The sequence below is a fragment of the Mus musculus genome, chromosome 17 (assembly GCF_000001635.26).
Source record: "Mus musculus strain C57BL/6J chromosome 17, GRCm38.p6 C57BL/6J".
Lineage (NCBI taxonomy): Eukaryota > Metazoa > Chordata > Mammalia > Rodentia > Muridae > Mus > Mus musculus.
Window position 1 is genome coordinate 31,283,012 of NC_000083.6, and position 19,483 is coordinate 31,302,494.

Sequence of the window (19,483 nt, forward strand, 5' to 3'; positions counted from 1 at the left end):
ATGGATGCATACCATCGTTTCTGATGATTGTTGTGGTCCTGTAAATTTAGCAAGGCACGTAGCTACTATACCTATTTGGCTAACAGCGTGTAGTGACAGAAAATTCTGTTGTAAAAAGTGTTTTTTTGTTTTGGTTTGGTTTTTTGTTGTTGTTTTTTTTAAATAGCACCACATATTTGGCCAGTAGCAGGAGTCCAGTCCAGGGTTGAGTCCCCGCAGTCTGTTTAGAAAATAGTAAAATGAAGTCGGTGGCATCAAGCCCTCATTTGTAATGAGCACTCTGTATCGGTAGCACCTCTTATTAATTACGCTGATGTTGCTGACTGTATTGGTCTCTTTCCTGTTGTTTGTATAAAACACTACAGCCAAGCTAACTTTCGGGAGAAAGGGGTTATTCTGGCACAGGGTAAGAGTTCATGATGACAGCGAACCAAGGCGGCATGTTCCAGGAATGCTCGGAGGAGCAGGAAACAGAGAGGTCACATCTCAACCCCAAACACACAGCAGAGACAGCAAACTGGAAGTGTCCTTCGGCTTGTCATCTCAAAGCCACTGAGTGACTTCCCCAGTAGCCCTGTACCACCTAAACCTCCCTACATGGCAACACTAATCTAACCGAGTGTTCAAATGCCTGAGACATTTCTCACTCAAACCAGCACACTGACTTTCTTTGGGTTTTGGCTGTTTTGATTTGTTCTGTGGGATGGAACCCAAGCTCTCACACATGCTAAGTTAGCACTCTCATTGGGTGGCACCCCAGCCCAACGGCTGTCTCTCTCACTGTAGGCTAAGGACATTTGGTCTGTCAACAAGTTAGAGTTTTACTACTGTGAACAGACACCATGACCAAGGCAAGTCTTATAAAGAACAACATTTAATTGGGGCTGGCTTACAGGTTCAGAGGTTCAATCCATTATCATCAAGGCAGTAACATGGCAGCATCCAGGCAGGCATGGTGCAGGAGGAGCTGAGAGTTCCACATCTTCATCTAAAGGCAGCTAGTGAAAGGGTCTTATAGCCCACACCCACAGTGACACTCCTACTCCACACCTTCTAATAGTGCCACTCTCTGGGATGAGCATATACAAACCATCATAACATCTCTGGAGAACTTTTAATTGCTTTTAGATGGGTTTCTTTCATGCCAAAGATTCCTGACACAGGTAACTGTGACAGTCAGAAGTTAGTTTGTGATAAGCAGATAGTTGTTTCTGTTCATGTTAGCACCAAGATTTACAAGAGTGAGAGGCTAAAGTGTCTAGGGAAAAATACATATATACATTTTCAAACATGCACATGTTAACTGCTAAGCATTAGATTTTTTTTCATTTTTTATTAGGTATTTAGCTCATTTACATTTCCAATGCTAAACCAAAAGTCCCCCATACCCACCCACCCCCACTCCCCTACCCACCCACTCCCACTTTTTGGCCCTGGCGTTCCCCTGTACTGGGGCATACAAAGTTTGCGTGTCCAATGGGCCTCTCTTTCCAGTGATGGCCGACTAGGCCATCTTTTGATACATATGCAGCTAGAGTCAAGAGCTCCGGGGTACTGGTTAGTTCATAATGTTGTTCCACCTATAGGGTTGCAGATCCCTTTAGCTCCTTGGGTTCTTTCTCTAGCTCCTCCATTGGGAGCCCTGTGATCCATCCATTAGCTGACTGTGAGCATCCACTTCTGTGTTTGCTAGGCCCCGGCATAGTCTCACAAGAGACAGCTACATCTGGGTCCTTTCGATAAAATCTTGCTAGGGTATGCAATGGTGTCAGCGTTTGGATGCTGATTATGGGGTGGATCCCTGGATATGGCAGTCTCTACATGGTCCATCCTTTCATCTCAGCTCCAAACTTTGTCTCTGTAACTCCTTCCATGGGTGTTTTGTTCCCAATTCTAAGGAGGGGCATAGTGTCCACACTTCAGTCTTCATTCTTCTTGAGTTTCATGTGTTTAGCAAATTGTACCTTATATCTTGGGAATCCTAGGTTTGGGGCTAATATCCACTTATCAGTGAGTACATATTGTGTGAGTTCCTTTGTGAATGTGTTACCTCACTCAGGATGATGCCCTCCAGGTCCATCCATTTGGCTAGGAATTTCATAAATTCATTCTTTTTAATAGCTGAGTAGTACTCCATTGTGTAGATGTACCACATTTTCTGTATCCATTCCTCTGTTGAGGGGCATCTGGGTTCTTTCCAGCTTCTGGCTATTATAAATAAGGCTGCTATGAACATAGTGGAGCATGTGTCCTTCTTACCAGTTGGGGCATCTTCTGGATATATGCCCAGGAGAGGTATTGCTGGATCCTCCGGTAGTACTATGTCCAATTTTCTGAGGAACCGCCAGACTGATTTCCAGACTGGTTGTACAAGCCTGCAATCCCACCAACAATGGAGTAGTGTTCCTCTTTCTCCACATCCACGCCAGCATCTGCTGTCACCTGAGTTTTTGATCTTAGCCATTCTGACTGGTGTGAGGTGGAATCTCAGGGTTGTTTTGATTTGCATTTCCCTGATGATTAAGGATGTTGAACATTTTTAGATTTTTAACATTGGAAACAATGTTAAGCATATGGAAACAATGGAACAATTGCCCCAAATATATCTAGTCATCTATCTCTCTTCTTTCTTTCTTTCTTTCTTTCTTTCTTTCTTTCTTTCTTTCTTTCTTTCTTTCTTTCTTTCTTTCCTTCTTTCTTTCTTTCCTTCTTTCTTTCTAACTATCTATCTATCTATCTCTGTTTCTATCTATCTATCTATCTATCTATCTATCTATCTATCTATCTATCTATACTTGCATGTCTATCTCTCTCCCTCCATGAGGCATATGGTTTAATGATGTTAAAGTACAGTTGTCAAGAGAGAAATAACAAAGGCTCTTCTTCCCAGGAAATGAGATTGCACAGTAACATCCCAGCAGGGGGAGAAACAGCTTGGCCTGAGTAGGCCAGGGTAGAGACAGAAGATGTCACAGACAGCAGTTTTGGCTACATGCCACATGGCAGGTGCCTGCCATTTAGGAAGTCATCAACGCACATATGTCAAATAGAATTTCAGATATTCTGTGGCAAAACCATACCTAATGCAGTGCTTTCAAAGTGGAACGTGGCAGTGTTTCAGTTCCTCCTCTGCCAGCTTGTGATCTTATTCTCTTATGTCAGACTCCTTTTCCAGGAGTTTGCTCAGTTGCTTAACAGCCTCTGAGTGTCTGTTGAGTCCTAGACCAAGGGTTAAAGGAAAGGAGAAAGAGATTCTCTAATTCTCCATGTGGCAATATCTGCAGTGATTTGCACGCCTTCTTTTTGTTTGTTTGTTTGTTTTTGTTTTTTGAGACAGGGTTTCTCTGTATAGCCCTGGCTGTCCTGGAACTCACTTTGTAGAAAGTGAGTTCTGGCTTCGAACTCAGAAATCCGCCTGCCTCTGCCTCCCGAGTGCTGGGATTAAAGGCGTGAGCCACCATGCCAGTCCCAGTGATTTGCACCCTTACGGCATTACCAAAACCCCATGCCATATGGCTGTGTGCTGTCCCTTCTCTTTAAAATGAATGTACCATGTACTAACTGGATAATTAGAACTGGTTCTGTTTGTGTGTGTGTGTGTGTGTGTTGCTGAACACAGAACTCCAGCAATCTTTCACTGAGTCCTGATTCTGATGCCACACACTACATATAAATAACCTTTCTATGGCCTGTGGGGATGGTGGTGGTACAAAGTCACATGGTACATAAGGCTGACTCCTCCCATACCTAAGAGTAAATTAGATCCTAGGACAGAGGGCCAGAGAAGGAAGCAACACTGAAAGGCTGGTTCACTATTTGCCCTCAGGAAAGTGGTAAGTTGCCTGACTGCTCTTCTAAAGGTCCTGATTTCAAATCCCAGCAACCACATGGTGGCTCACAACCATCTGTGATGAGATCTGATGCCCTCTGGAGGGTCTGAAGACAGCTAAAGTGTACTTACATATAATAATAAATAAATCTTTAAAAAAAAAAAAAAGAGTTGCCCGAGTAAGACACCAAGGATTAAGATGATCCAGAGTTTCTACAGAAACTTAATGTGTTTCTATAGAAACATAACATGTACATATATGTAGCATGTAGTTTTAAATAACACGCTATCACCTTTGCCCGGGAGCTGCAAGGACAGACAGCTTTATTATTTTAGAACTTGCTGGCTAGGCACAGTTGCTGGACATAGAATCTCCTGCCTGGAAAGGCATACCCTCATCAATGATAATCTCTGTTTCTCCTCCTGCCCTAAACTTAGTGCCTGTATCAGCCACCACCAACCTCCTCAGCCCCTGCCTGTAGCCAAGGCTGCAGGCATAAGCTGCCCCAAGACTTTACATGACTGCTGCTTTCTTTTCATTCCAGAGCATGGCAGAAAAGCCCCTCTCCTTCCTTGTGTCTGCCTTTTCCTCTTGGGACCGGAAGTCCCACCTATATCTTCTGCCCAGCCATTGGCTCCCAGCCTTCTTTATTAACAAATCAAGAACCAATTAGGGAACTAGACCTTAGTATCAGCACCACCCGTTACTCATATATGCATCGGGATTTAAGTTGTTGTACTTATGTAGCTTTTGATTCAGACAAAGGAAGACTGGTCACAGGGCAGGGAGAAATCAAGTTGATGTTGCCGGGGAAGCTTCCTCCCTGCTAGGTAACTTCCAACATACTGATAGATGTTACCCAGGTCACTGGGGAAGGAGTCATCAATGCCCTTACAGCTGTGAATCCTATGGTCTACGGTAATGACCAGTATGGCAGGATATGCCCAGGAATGCCTAGGCGTGGCTGGGGTGCAGTAATCAACCAAATTCTGACTGGAGGTAAGGCCCACTCTTCTACTTCCCAGGAGGAGTGAATGCCTGCTACCATAAATCTCACTTGGTCAATGCCAAGTGGTGGGGTACATGCCTTTAATCCCAGCACCCAGGAGGCAGGCAGATCTGAGTTTGAGATCCACCTGCTCTACAGAACAAGTGAGTTCCAGGACAGCCAGGGCTACAGAGAAAAACCCTGTCTCAAAAAAAGAAAAGAAGGAAAAAAGAAAAAGATAAATGAAAACTAATTTAAATTTTAATTAATTAAAATAAAATAGAAAATGGAAAAAAAGAGAAACTGTGGTTAAAGAGTTCACATAATTCTGCTAAATGGAAATTCAATTTAAAATGAGAGGGAAAGGCTGGTGAGATGGCTCAGTGGTTAAGAGCACCGACTGCTCTTCCAAAGGTCCCAAGTTCAGATCTCAGCAACTACATGGTAGCTCACAACCATCTGTAATAAAAATCTGATGCCCTCTTCTGGAGTGTCTGAAGATAGCTACAGTGTACACATAATAAATAAATAAATAAATAAATAAATAAATAAATAAATAAATAAATCTTTTAAAAAATTAAAGAGAGAGAGAGAGAGAGAGAGAGAGAGAGAGGAGCCGGGCGTGGCGGCACACGCCTTTAATCCCAGCACTTGGGAGGCAGAGGCAGGTGGATTTCTGAGTTTGAGGCCAGCCTGGTCTACAGAGTGAGTTCCAGGACAGCCAGGGCTACACAGAGAAACCCTGTCTTGAAAAATCAAAATAAAATAAAATAAAAATAAGAGGGGAAGAGATGATCATGCTAATGACACGGCAGAGCAAGGCAGTGAGCACTCTCGCACCCACTGTCCCAGTAGATGAGCTAGGGGTGTGAGTGTCCGAATGCCTGAGTCTGTCCTCATCCCAAGTTCACACGGTAGAATCCTGACTTAGAGAACTGAGTATAGGTTGAGGACAGTGGTGAGGGGTGTTTACAGCTCACTTGCTTCTCTAATCTGCTGAGAGGAAACATCTGACCCAAGCAATTATAGGGAAGAAGGGATTTTTGGCTTGTGATTTAGGAAAGGAGGTATCCACCATCATAGAGGAAATGCCAGGCAGCGGGAGCAGGAGGTGTTTGGATCACATGTCTGCAGTGAGGCACTCAGCTGCCTCTTTCCTTTATCCCCTTTTATTAGGTCTGGGTCCCCAGTCCACAGGGTGATGCTACCCACAATCAGGCTGTCTTCTCTCCTTATTTAATCCTGTCAGGAAACACCCTCACAGCCTAGTGTCATGCCTTCTAGGTGAATCAAAACCCAGTGAAGCTGATGAAGAGCAACTATCACAGGTTATAAATGCGGCTGCTACTTTGGCTCCTGGGATGGCAAATCCCCACTTCTACCAGCCGAATGTGACTCACTGTTTTGGGGCTTCTGAGACTTCCTTTTTCTTCTTTGCCGGTCTAATAGGTTAGAAGGCATCTCGGAGTGAGTGCAGTTTCTATCTTACTTTTCTATTGCCATAACTGAACAAAAGAAAATCAAAATAAAAACAAAATAAAAAACAGGACCAAGCACTTACTGGGGGCTAACGGTTCCAAAGAGTTGGCGTCCGTGACCACCATGGCAGGGAGCACAGCAGCAGACAGGGAGCATAGCAGCAGACAGGGAGCACAGATGCAGGCAGGGAGCATAGCTGCAGGCAGGGAGCACAGCAGGCAGGAAGCATAGCTGGAAGCAGGGAGCATAGCAGCAGGCAGGGAGCACAGCTGGAAGTAAGGAGCATAGCAGCAGGCAGGGAGCAGCAGGCAGAAAGCACAGCTGGAAGCAGGGAGCATAGCAGCAGACAGGGACCAAAGCTGGAAGCAGGGAGCACAGTAGCAGGCAGGGAGTATGAGTATAAGATAAACAGAGCTAACTGAGACCGGCATAGGTTAAAAATGGCCCATGGAAAAATGGCCCGTGGTGTGGATCATTCAGTAAGTGCTGGTGTGGGCACAGCAGCCTGAGCGAGCACTTAGGAGGTGAATGTGGGTGCTGGACTCCTTGACCAGGCTTAGTATAGCTAGACCTCAATGGAAAGCAGCCTGTTTGTTTGTTTGTTTGTTTGTTTGTTTGTTTGTTTTTGAAGCAGGGTCTCACACCTTAGCCCAGGATGACTCCAAAGGCATGGCAATTTTCCTGCCTCAGCTTTCCTGAGCACCCGGCTTATAGATGAAAAGCCTGGACGGAAGTTCATCCACTGGTCTTAGAAAGCCGTGATTGATACAAGGTAACTGTGCAAAGAACCAAACTTGAACAGGACTTACTGAAGGTGGGCTCTCAAACTCTATTTTGTGGACAATGTAACAAAATAAACTGGCTAAAGAGACTTTGAAGGACCCCTCCCCACCCCCACCATCCCAATTACTCTTATGTCCAGGGCTCATCTTAGATGCCTTTTCCCAGTCATTAGGATGGCCATAGACATTTAAAGCAGTTTTACTGTTTCCATAGAAACCTTGTAAGTGTTCCTTCAATAGTGAGAGTTTCTTAAGCTTCTAGAGTGTGCCAAGCACAGTGCTAGATAAGGATCCACAAGTGAACAGAACAAGTAAAACTTGGTGTTTCCAAACACCTTCCTCCACCCCACCTCCCAACTCTCAACCCCTCCCCCACCTCCCACCTGTCTCCTCCCACCTCTCACCTCCCTCCCCATCCCACACCTCTCACCTCCCACCTCCACCCAGTTCCCCCAAACCACACCTCTCACCTGCCATGATCACAGTGGGGAGTTCATCAGAGTAAAGTGGGCCTCCACAGGGTCCCAGGAAGTTTGAAATCCTGTGTCTACTCTTGCTTGGCCACTACCCACTGGAATCAGAAAGCAATGTTCACAATAAAAGTGACTTTGAATGATAGCCAAAGATTGAATTTGTTAGGGAGATATACAAGTCTATTTTTAGAAAGGGTTTAAAAAGGGTTAAAAAGCTTGGGAGGCAGAGGCAGGCGGATTTCTGAGGCCAGCCTGGTCTACAGAGTGAGTTCCAGGACAGCCAGGGCTATACAGAGAAACCCTGTCTCGAAAAAACAAAAAATAAAAAAACCAACCAAACAAACAAAGGGTTAAAAAGGAAGGCTCCTGATGGCGGAAGTTGAAGCAATAAGCAAAATGGGAAGGAGTGTGTGCCCAGATGAGCCCAGGGCCCAGCACCTCCCATGACCACAGTAAGAAGGCACAGAGGGTGCAGGCTCCTGAGGCCAATAACTGACACTCACTGTTGAGCAGCGTAGCTTCAGGAGGCGCAACCCAGGGCTTCCTCAGGAAGCAAACTTTCCCCAGGCTAGGAGACCGGAGATGCTAGTGACACCACTTGGGTTTTAGGAAGAAGCTATGAGTTGTTGTTTCCCACAGAGGCATTAGCACACTGTGTTCAGTAAGCAGACTCTCTCTTCGTAAATCATCACATACATAGGCCCACAGGGAACTTTAAAAGCACACCCTCTTCATTTGAGCTGCATGGTTTTCCAAACCACAGCTGAAGGTTCTTGATCCTTTTGGGGAGACCTTGTAGAAATTGTCCAATTCGCTTGTCACATTTGTCTCCACCAGCTGTTTTGGCAGGAATGACACCACAGGGGTCAGACTTTTTTTTTTTTTTTTCCTGTTTCCATGCATCTGGCCTTGTGCTAACTATAAGCTTAAGACACAGGGAAACCATGGGAGACAGATGCAGCAGACACAGGGAAACCATGGGAGACAGATGCAGCAGACACAGGGAAACCATGGGAGACAGATGCAGCAGACACAGGGAAACCATGGGAGACAGATGCAGCAGACACAGGGAAACCATGGGAGACAGATGCAGCAGACACAGGGAAACCATGGGAGACAGATGCAGCAGACACAGGGAAACCATGGGAGACAGATGCAGCAGACACAGGGAAACCATGGGAGACAGATGCAGCAGACACAGGGAAACCATGGGAGACAGATGCAGCAGACACAGGGAAACCATGGGAGACAGATGCAGCAGACACAGGGAAACCATGGGAGACAGATGCAGCAGACACAGGGAAACCATGGGAGACAGATGCACTGGAGGAGAGTTCAGTTGCAGAGACCTGCAAAGATCTGCACCCTCCCCCACATTTGATTCCAGGCTTTATATGAGCCCTACTCCAGTAAGGATCCAGTTTAGATCCTGTGTGGTCACTTCCCATATCCTACAGATAGGGAGAAAAAATAAAATAAAGTTATTCTACTGGAAGACATTGCCAAGGGGTCTTAGAAACAAGAACATTGGCCCAGTCTGTCTTCTACAGGTCATTTAGTGAAGCCACTTGTGAATGCGTGGCTCAAGCCAGGCTTGGTGGTGCTGCCTTTAATCCCAGAATCTCTGTGAGTTTGTGGCCAGCCTGGTCTACAAAGTGAGTTCCAAGGCAGTCGGGGCTATACAGAAAAACCCTATCTCAGGAAAATAGATAGATAGATCAAAGCTCCTCTCTCTAAATACATCCCTAATTCAAGTAGTAGTGCCTACAGTGCCATTGGTAAAAAAGTCACTACCTAGGGCTAACACAAACTCCTTCCTTCCTTCCTTCCTTCCTTCCTTCCTTCTTTCCTTTCTCTCTCTCTCTCCCTTCCTTTCTCTCTCTCTCCCTTCCTTTCTCTCTCTCTCTCCCTTCCTTTCTCTCTCTCTCTCCCTTCCTTTCTCTCTCTCTCTCTCTCTCTCTTTCTTTCTCTTTTTCTGTCTTTTCATTAATTTTTTAAAATTTGATTTAAAAATAACTCCTAGGTCTGGGGTGTACAGTGGTAGAACATGCACCTACCATGTGAAAGCGTCTGGCTATTCCTAGGGGGGAGAGAGCAGGGGGGAGCTAGTCATAGACCTCGGGACTCAGGAGGCTGAGGCAAGAGGACCGTGGTCCACAGATCATGGTGGGAACACCCAATGCTTTCTCATAGCCTCTGAAGTATAAAACCTGCCAGCCTTGTGGCCAGCACCACAAATCTCCACTTCAAAATGTATTAAAAGTTTTACCCACACGCATCTTGCCTCAACACATTTGAGTGTTTCTTATAACCATATAAAGATCCATCTGAAATATATATTATGAAACATTAACTTGCTTATATGCTAGCGGAAAATAAATTAATGCGCAATATACATTAGTGTTCTACTGTATTAAATAATTTTATGTACTGTCCAAGAAGTAGCTTAATGAGAATATTAGCTTTGGGTGTTGATGGTGGAGACATACTCCTTCTTCTTGATGCCTTGAGATGACAGCTCTTCATTTTTGGTTTATAAGACCAAAGTGCTATACTATCAGGGCATAGATTGCATTTTAGTATTTTATCTTCAATTATTCCTGAGAGTGGGTATTAGAATTAGAATAATAGAGAAGTAACTAATAGAAGCCAGTAGTCCAATGATAATAAAGGGGTGTTCTATGGGTTGACCTCCGATTCAGGTTAGGATAAGTAGATTTGCTACTAAAACTCAATATAAGGTTTGAGTGATTGGCAGAAGATTATGATGCATGGTTTAGAAGTATGTGGGAAGGGTAGGAAAGCTAGGACTAGGATTGATAAAATTAGGGCTAGTACTCCTCCTACTTTGTTGGGGATGGAGCACAGGATGGCATAAGCAAATAAGGGATATCATTCTGGCTTGATGTGGGGTGGGGTGTGGAGTGGGTTAGCTGGTGTATAATTGTCAGGATCTCCAGGGTCTTCTCTGGGAAGAACAGGACTAAGATTATTTTTAAAAATAGGATTATAGCCAGGCGTGGTGGCGCACGCCTTTAATTCCAGCACTCGGGAGGCAGAGGCAGGCAGATTTCTGAGTTCAAGGCCAGCCTGGTCTACAAAGTGAGCTCCAGGACAGCCAGGGCTATACAGAGAAACCCTGTCTCGAAAAAACAAAACAACCCCCCCCCAAATAAAACCCCAAAAATAGGATTATAACAAATATGCCTAAAATGTCTTTAATTGTCTAGTATGGGTGGAATGGAATTTGTCTGCGGCTGAGTTTAGGCCTGTTGGGTTATTTGAACCTGTCTCATAGAGGAACAAGAGGTGAACGACTCCTAGGGCTGTAATAATGAATGGTAAAATCAAGTGTAATACGAAGAAGCCTGTTAAGATAGCTTTGTCTACTTTGTCTACTGAAAGTCCTCCTCAGATTCATTCAACTAGGGTATTTCCGATGTGTGGGATGGCTGAAAGTCAAGTGTGTAATTACTGCTGTTCCTCAGAGGGATATCTGTCCTCGTGGAAGTACATAGCCTGCAAATGCAGTGGCTATGACCAAAAATAACAGGATCGCTCCGATGTGTCATGTTTCTAGGAAAGTGTAGGTATATCCACAGCATATACCTCGTCCTATGTGAAGGAATAAGCAAATGTAATCTTACTTAACTAAGATTCTAAGATTGGCATTTTCAGCAAATGCTCTCTCTACACAGGCCATCAGACTCCTTCTGGCTGACTCCAGTATCTGTGCGAAAATTGTCATTTTGGTTTTTCTTTATTTGTGGAAGAAAAAAAAATCCCATAACTGTTTCACTGTCTTAAGCGAGGTTTTTCTAGCTGGGCAGTGGTGGCGCAGGCCTTTAATCCCAGCACTTGGGAGGCAGAGGCAGGCGGATTTCTGAGCTCGAGGCCAGCCTGGTCTACAGAGTGAGTCCCAGGGCTACACAGAGAAGCCCTGTTTTGAAAAATGAAAAACGAGAGAAAGAGAGAGAGATCCTGCGCCCCCTAGAGTCTGGGAGGTAAACTGGCCTCACTAGGTTATTTTTAAACAGAATCTAGAGACGATATCTCAAATTCTTTCTATTTCAACAATTCTCAAAGTCTGAGCTCACTCAAAAACCACAGACTCAGAAAAGAAATCCTAACTAACTAATGTGGAAAGTCTCGTTCTTGGGAACTGAAAAACCCGGAAGTTTTTCTGAGGCTCTTCGGCTGAGCAATTGGCCTCAGGGTCCTGTCTCAGCTTCCTCGGGAGGCTGTGTTCTCTGTTGTAAGGAAAGGCCTTCTAAAAGTGGTCAATCAAGTTGGGGAGCTCAAATTTTACTTTGGCTGGGGTAGTTTGGGGCAGCTACAGAAAACAAAACAAAACCACGGAACACAGGCATAAGGGCAAGGGACTCTTGAGCAAGCTTGGTGATGGCAGGCCTGAGAACTAGTGACATGGGGAGGAGGCGCCTAGAGTAGATGTAAGCGTCCACTTGAGTTGCTGCCTACAAGGAATGGAGAGTTAGGGAGGAAAAAAAGGGGGGTGGGGTGGGAAACATCTAGCCAAAGGAACAGGGTAGAGTGGCCAGAGTTCCCCGGCCACTTCTATATGAGATGTGGGTGCAGGTGGCTCAAACAGGAAGTCAACTTTGCTTGTAGGGTACAGAACACTTCTCAAAAGCCTGTAGATAGAAGTATGGCTGGGCCTTCCCCAATTCAGCAGACTGCGTTCGCGCTTGTGGCGCGGGTGGGCTGTGGGGAGGAGAGTGAAGCTGTGGGCCGCCTGTACACCAACCAGTCTGAAGAGGGCGCTAGTTACCCCCGCCAAACACTCCTCACCCTCGCCCTGGCTCTCTCTGTTCATGCATCGGGTTGGTTTTGGTTTAGGCACGGTTTTACCCAGTGGGTGTTCCTAGGAAGTTGTTTTCCTGCCTGGTTTTGCTGTTCCAGGCAGGTGCTGATCTGCGGCAGGGGGCTGAGCGGCAGGACTGGCTTTGGATGCCAGGCCAGGCCGACACGTGGAGGCGTGAGGCAGATGCCCTTTAGAAAAGTAATCAGGCCCTTCCCGGACTTTCCAGGATCAATTCTTGGCAGGAGGTGTGGGGTTTGAAAGATAATTATCCGGAATTGACCAGGAAGCTGTGTGCCAGGGCACTTCTCATGACCGGGGTGGCTGGCCTTCAGGACTTAACCATGCAAGCCATTTATCACACTGACACAGGTGCGGTACCAGGCGTGTGCCAGCTCCATTTGTAGCATACCGGATGCTCTTGACTCTTGACACTTGATGTGGTAGGCCGAGAGAGGCCATCCTCAGTCCAGGACTCCGAGGGAGCAAATCTTTACCTCGGAACTTGTCTATGTCGCTGGCATTAGTAAGGTCCGCCTCGGGGACAAAAGCCTGGTGGTGGTGAGGTCCCCTAGGAGCTAGCGTTTGGCTGCTGGGCACCATGCCAGTAAGAGCCCGGCGTCCTGCGGGGCCTAGGAGAGCATGACAGGCAGGTGTGGGGACCCAGGAACAGCTAGAGGATGCTCCAGCTGAGCATCTCCGGGCTGTGTGCGATCTGAGCATCCCTTGGGCGCGCGCGGGGCCGGGGTCAGGGGGCGCGCGGGAGAGGGAGGAGCCGCACAGGGTCGGCGTTCACAGGGCCGGGAAAGTGAAAGGGCGGCCGCTCCAGGAAGTCGACGGCAGGAAGCACGCGACGCGGGCTGCGGAGCGCAGGTAGGCGCGGGGACAACGGAGGACCCTCCCCAGCGGCGCTCACCTGCCAGCCGCCACGCACCTGCCGTGGGCCCCGCTTCGGCCTCTCCGCCGTTTGTCTCCCTCTGCTGTGTGGCTGGAGAGCCGGGGACAAACCAAGCGCTTTTCCTAGAGTGGGACGTCTTTGAAGTAAGGGCTCCTAGAGTGGCCTTGAGAGACAGTGCGGGGGCGATCCGGTGCTGGTGACGTTGAATTCCCGGGGAAAGTGGAAGCAAAAGGTTCCCTGAGACCCGGGGGCTGGGGTCGCCTAGCTGTGATGCTGGGTCCCCTCCCGGCCCCAGGCCGCGAGTGACAGCTGTGAGAAGACGCCTGCCGGAGACCCAGCGCTTTGTCTGCTGCCGCTCGTAGGGGACGTGGGCGTGCCTGTAGCCTTCACCACCCGGCCAAGCGGCTGTAGGACCTGGGAGGAGGAGCCGGCTCGCAAAGCCCTTGGGAAAGCTCTCAGCCAGCACCCTGGGCTCCGGTTGTTTGTTTGCTAAAAGAACTGCTTCCCGGAGCCCGGGCTCTGTGGCCAACGCAGTGACAGCCACCGTCTGGGCGGTAATAAAGGGTTTAAACCACCGGAAAAGTCCCCCAGCTCCGCGCACTTAGGGTCCACCCAAGGATCTTGGTGGCCCGCAGGTAAAGATTTGCATTTGAACGGAAGACCCTCCCCTTGCTCTTGGTTTAAATTCTTAAGGTGCTTTTTCCTGGTCTTTAGAGCTCTCTGCACCTGCCTGCCTCCCTACCTGCCTTCTCGCCCTGGAACTTAAATTGCGTGAAGTTGGGCGAGTTGGTAAATATATTATTCGGCTTTACACAGAATTCCCTCTTTTGGGGGTCCTGTTTGCACCCTGAGTTCCTGGGAGTATTGTTACAGGTCTGGTTCGGTGGAGAACACCCGGGGTGCGTTGTTTGCTGTGAGTGGGCTAAGAGCTATGGTGGATAGAATTCTGACTCCTTGTATTTAAGCTCAGGACAAGTGAAAATAACAGTTTCTGTTTATCTCCCACGGCCAATGGAGCCTTTAAACGCTTAGAAAGGGCTCGATTAGAGGAGTTAGTGTTTGTCTTGGTTTAAAACAAAACTCTTGAAGCTTTTGGAGGGAGTTTGGTTCCCAGGTTTGCCCTTTTATAAAGTGCCATCATTTTGACAGGTTGCCTTAGGCTGCCTTGATGTTGCCTGTGTGCTAAAGACTGGAAAACCCCCCTTGGGGCATTGCTCTTGCTTTTGCTAACTCCCACCCACTCCTGAGTCTCCTTGAAGGGTTGATGGGTTCTGGGTAGCTCAGAGCCCGGTAGCTGGGAGGATCGTGGGTGTGTCTGTCCGTCCCTCAACTCTTGCTTGGCTGGGCTCTCTGTGTGCTCCTGAGCCTGGTCGGGTGCTGCCTCACCATGGAAAAACTCCTAATTGCTCTCCTTTCCCTGTCCAATGATCACACTGCCTTCCTGTCCTTTTCTCTAATGGGCTGAAATTCACTGGGAGTTTCTAAGAGGTGACATTTAAAAACTACTTTAACTACTTTCCTTGGGCTAGATGCCAAGGCCTGTCAGCAGAGCCACGTGCTCCCCTTCCGTTCAGGGATAGGCAGGAGGAAGTGTACTTGTGCCTGAGAAGGCATGCCCCACCCCCACTCCCACCCCCTAGGAAAATGAAACGCCTGGAATTGGCCTAGGTATGAAGCCCACCTAGCTGGGCTAGCCTCATCTCTTCTTAGAACGGCGGTTCTCAACCTTTCTTAATGCTGTGACCCTTAAATACAATTCCTCATGTTATTTCATTGCTCCTTCATAGCTGTAATTTTGCTACTGAAATGCATGGTAGGTAATGTAAATATCTGATCTGCAGGATATCTGATATGCACCCCTGTTGAGGCGGAGACTCACAGGCTGAGAACTGCCATCTTAGAGGGAAAGCTATGTCTTGGACTCCGAGAGGCTGTGTCAGTAGCCTTCATGACCTGAAATTTTGTTTTGTTTTTGCTTTGTTGTTGTTGTTTTTCGAGACAGGGTTTTTCTGTATAGCCCTGGCTGTCCTGGAGCTCACTTTGTAGACCAGGCTGGCCTTGAAGTCAGAAATCCGCCTGCCTCTGCCTCCCGAGTGCGGGGATTAAAGGCGTGGACCACCACACCCAGCTATTACCTGGAATTTTGAGGGAACAAGTTTTAGAGATGCTGTTCAGGCCAGCAAGAAAAGGACTTTGCTAAGCAGAGTTTTCAATACCCCAAATGTAGAGTTGACATCTGTCCATCCTCTAGTGCACTCCTTCCAGAATGGATGCCCAACCCCCATCCAGCTACATCATCATCTCAGTGAAATGGCTAGCATTATTTATAGAAGCCAGGAGGGTTTTTTTTTTTCCCTGATAACTCTTTAAGGCTGTCTGGCACTGTTGCTGGGCGGTTTTGCCTGGCGGTATGATAGATTGATTTCACTGGTCACGGGGGTGAGTTTTCAGTATTTTAGTGGAGGAAAAAAAGTGGATCCTGGCTTTTATTTTTAAGCCTTGTACAATTTAAAACAAATCCTTTAGTCAAAACCATCAAACCTCAAAATTATTTCAAATGTGCACTCGAAGCACACATGTAGGGACCAAGCCCAACAAACTCATTTTGAGCAAACCCTCTTTGAAAGATATCATTTAAATATGGAGGTTTGAGCCAAAGTCCCACAACTTCTGGTTTAGTCTGGAGGCAGCATCTTTGCGCCATATCTCTGGCTGGCCTGGTGCTCACTAGGTAACCCTGGCTGGCCTCCAACTCAAAATGGTCCTTCTATCTCAGCCTCCTGAGTGATGAGACTATAGGCCTAAGCCAGCAGGCTGACTCCCCCTGGCTTCTTTGCTTCTGTTCTGAGCTAGGATATGGGGCGGGGAACCCTGCCCTCCCTGAAGCTCACCTGCAGAACCACTCACACTGATGAACTGTCTGCTATGCCGTGGCCTTCCTGAGACCATGTCTTTATGTAACATTGATGGTGCCATTAAGCCGTCATCTTTTAGCTGGAGAAGTTAAGGGAGCAAATGGGCTAGTGGCTCATCACTGCAGGTCTGGGTAAGGTCAGGAATGAGTGACCCCATGGAACCCTAGGAAAGGTGGAGCTCTCCTGGCTGGGGTGAAAAGGGCCTCCACGCCTCTATGATGGTTCTGAGGCTGGTCTCTTGGAGGTTATTGGTTGTGTATGTGTGACCTGCTGGGATCAGTCTCCATCCTGCTAGTTCACACAAGCTACACCCCCAGCTCATGATACATGCCTGTGGAAAGCTCAGAGGGAGGGAAAGAGATAGGCGAGGAAGATTCCACTTTGGAAAAAAATACAGTGCTTTAGAATATACGTCCTGAGGTGGCTTGGGGCTCAGGATAGGAGGTGTATCTTCCAAAGGGCTGGACCCTTTAATAGTATGCAGGCTTTGTTCTGCCCCTTCCAGAATTGCCCCTCTTCAGCCCAGCTCTCAGAACAGGCTCATTTTCCCAGGCTAATGACACACTCACAGAAGAGGGAACCACAGTAGCGGATGGGAAGTTTTCCCGCCACCTTCAACCCCCCCATGTTAGGCGTGTCTGACTCAATTGCAGGCCCACAACCTAAGCAACTGATGCTTGATCCCTCTGCCATCCTGCCTAGGCCCACAGTCCTCAACTGCTGAGGCTCACAGGAAGTCTGCTGGGTAGTAATGAAGTGAATGAGCCCAGTGCCCACCTCCACCCGGGGCTCTAGTAGATGTCCACATGACTAAACATTGACCTGTGTTTTGGGGCCAGACTCATCTTTGAAAGCCCTAAAGGCAGAGAGATAAATGCCCACTTCCCTGCAGGAATCATTAGAGTATCATGTGACCTCCATATGAGCAAACCTTCCCAAGGCACCTGTGGTGGGCGCTTCCTCTGGTATCAGCCCTGTGGCTTTGATCAGGCGTGGTTAGCAACTCCCCACCTGCAGATGACTGGTGCCTGCTTGTGTCTCCAAGGTACTCTTGTCAGGATCACAGATTCTCAACGCCTCTCTTTCTCCCATAGAGATCAGCCCCCTGATGGAAGGAAGAGGGGGCAGCACCCAGTAGGACCCATTTGAGGTTGCTTCCCAGGCTGTGTGAACTGCGGGGCTGTCAGACAACTTTAACCTGTTTTGTGAAGTGTGTGACTTCGGGACTAGAGCACCGAGGTTCGGGGACGACATAAATGGCTCTGCTTCCCGTGGGCATCCGCTTCATCATCTCCTTCTCCAGGGATCAGTGGTAAGCTCTGCTGACGGTCTGTCTTCTGCAGTGGTGACGTGTGTGTTGGGGACAGAGAAACAGTGGGGATCGGGTGGCTTCTTCACTCATATTTCATCATGGAGCATGGGTCTTTTCCATAGCTAGTGAGTCGTGGCTGCTGTGACCTGCAGCCCTCAGGAGTCCTGTGTTTTGGTGGTGGCATCACAGATAGCATTTGGACTTCTGGGTGGTTTTGGTGACTTTTTGAATAACCACCATTCTTGCAGAGAGAGGAAAAACACTGGCCTGTTACTCTCCCGTTGCAATAGAACACAACAGCCCAGGCTACTTAAAGAAGGTAGGGTTTGTTTTGGCTTACGGTTCCAGAGAGTTAGAGACTGTCAAGGCCAGGAGGCACAGAAGCAAGTGGTAGGTGTGGCAGCTGAAGCAGGAAGTTGAGAGCCCGTGCAGTCCCCAAAGGTAAAGAGCAAACTTGTAATGGGGGTGGGGTGGGAATAGGGGTGGAGTCTAAACCCAAAGCCCACCCCCAGTGGCATACTTTCTCCAGCAAGCCTGCTCCCCTTAAACCTCCCCAAATACCATCACCAACAGGGGACCAAGTGTTCAGATGCCAGAGCCTTGTAATGGATGTTTCTCATTTAAACCACCACAACCAGCTGTGAGTGGGATGGAAATGATGTTCATGAAGTAAGCCCCAGTACCTCTGGTTCCAGATGAGTGGCCTGGTGGCTGGGACAAGCAGAGATGAAATTGGCAGAGCAGAATGCCACCTGAGAGGGTGTCTCTCCTGGCTGCTCTGTGACTCCGCCTCCTCACAGGTGGACCCTGTCTTGTCGTCCTCCTTTAGGGTGATGATGCAGAGTGGAGTTCCCCAGCCTCCATTCCACCCTCCTCCTAGTCTGTCAGGAAGGGAAAACGTACCCTTTCTCCTCGTGCTTTATTTTTGTGGTGCTGGGTTCGAACCCAGGCCTTGTGCATGCTAAACAAACACTCTGGCGCTGAGCTGAGGCCTCAGTCCTTCTCCTTCCATTTTATGTTGAGTGCTTTGGGCACTAGCAAGTTACACTAATGGGATAGGTGAATGAGAAAAAAAAAAAAGACTTTTGTCACATGTTCATGGTGGTTCCCAGAGAAATGTTCGTCCCAGGGAGAGTTTAGAACCTGGGGCTCATTATCATCTTTAATAGGAAATGTGGCAAAGGTCACCTAGCAGGAAAACAAGTGGATTTGGGGGGAAGAAGAAAAAGAAAGTCCTTAAGAGCACAGGTAGTGGGAACTGGTAATGCCTGTTGCTGCTGATGGGAGAAGTCTCCTCGCCTTTCTGGTTGCTTCTGGGAGACAGAAGGTTTTGTTTGTGTGTGTGGGCGTGTGTGTGTGTGTGTGTGTGTGTGTGTGTGTGTGTGTGTGTGTGTATTGTTTGTTTTTTGAATCCTTTGGAAGCTTTGCTTTGTGGCTCCTAAGAGACTTCAGGAGCTCAGCGGCCGTCTTGCCTGTATTATAGTCTCTACAGTCTCATTCTGATTCACCCACAGCTTCACACAAGACCACTGGGCTCCCAAAGGTCACAGGGTGGCTTTGAAAACGTCTGCAGGTGGCATCCCTCAATGGCTTTCCCTTGATGCCTGCTGAGACTGTAGCCAACACCCCTTTAAACACTTTTTTTTTTTTTTTTTTTGGTTTTTCGAGACAGGGTTTCTCTGTAGCCCTGGCTGTCCTAGAGTTCACTTTGTAGACCAGGCTGGCTTCGAACTCAGAAATCTGCCTACCTCTGCCTCCTGAGTGCTGGGATTAAAGGCGTGCACCACCACACCCGGCCCCCTTTAAACACTTTTAATGGGAGACTTTTAGCTTGTTTTATAAATCGATGGTTGTTACTATTTACTGTTTAACATATCTGTTCCCCTGCTTTGTATAGATGTGTGTGGCAGGCATCATATGGTTTTAATTCTTAAATATTTCTATATAGATTTTACCTTTTGCTGGGCACACAGCTCAGTGGTAAAGT

At 47.6% G+C, this 19,483-nt stretch overlaps 1 protein-coding gene and 1 long non-coding RNA gene across 6 annotated transcripts in view; one reads left to right on the top strand and one right to left on the bottom strand.

Moving 5' to 3' along the window:
* Positions 1-2,472: 2,472 nt before the first annotated feature.
* On the bottom strand, positions 2,473-11,850 carry Gm30139. Of its 2 annotated transcripts, none has more exons than XR_001782201.2 (3): positions 7,550-11,850; positions 3,081-3,219; positions 2,473-2,513 (listed from the first exon to the last, which is right to left on the bottom strand). It is a non-coding gene; the product is annotated as a predicted gene, 30139 (long non-coding RNA). The 2 variants fall into 2 exon arrangements; XR_385529.4 differs by lacking the exon at positions 2,473-2,513 and adding an exon at positions 6,219-6,323 and having other exon boundaries at positions 2,748-3,219.
* A 273-nt stretch (positions 11,851-12,123) lies between these two features.
* Positions 12,124-19,483, top strand: part of Slc37a1 (solute carrier family 37 (glycerol-3-phosphate transporter), member 1) — a 55,575-nt gene continuing 48,215 nt past the window's right edge. Inside the window, exons 1-2 of one of the 4 annotated variants that reach the window (XM_006524097.4) lie at positions 12,124-13,244; positions 17,279-17,496. In XM_006524097.4, coding sequence (XP_006524160.1) covers positions 17,441-17,496 — 56 coding nt within the window. In that variant the 5' untranslated portion in view covers positions 12,124-13,244; positions 17,279-17,440. Of the gene's footprint in view, positions 13,905-17,278; positions 17,497-19,483 lie in introns of all 4 variants that reach the window. The other 3 variants (NM_153062.2, XM_011246396.3, NM_001242427.1) reach the window with 3 other exon arrangements.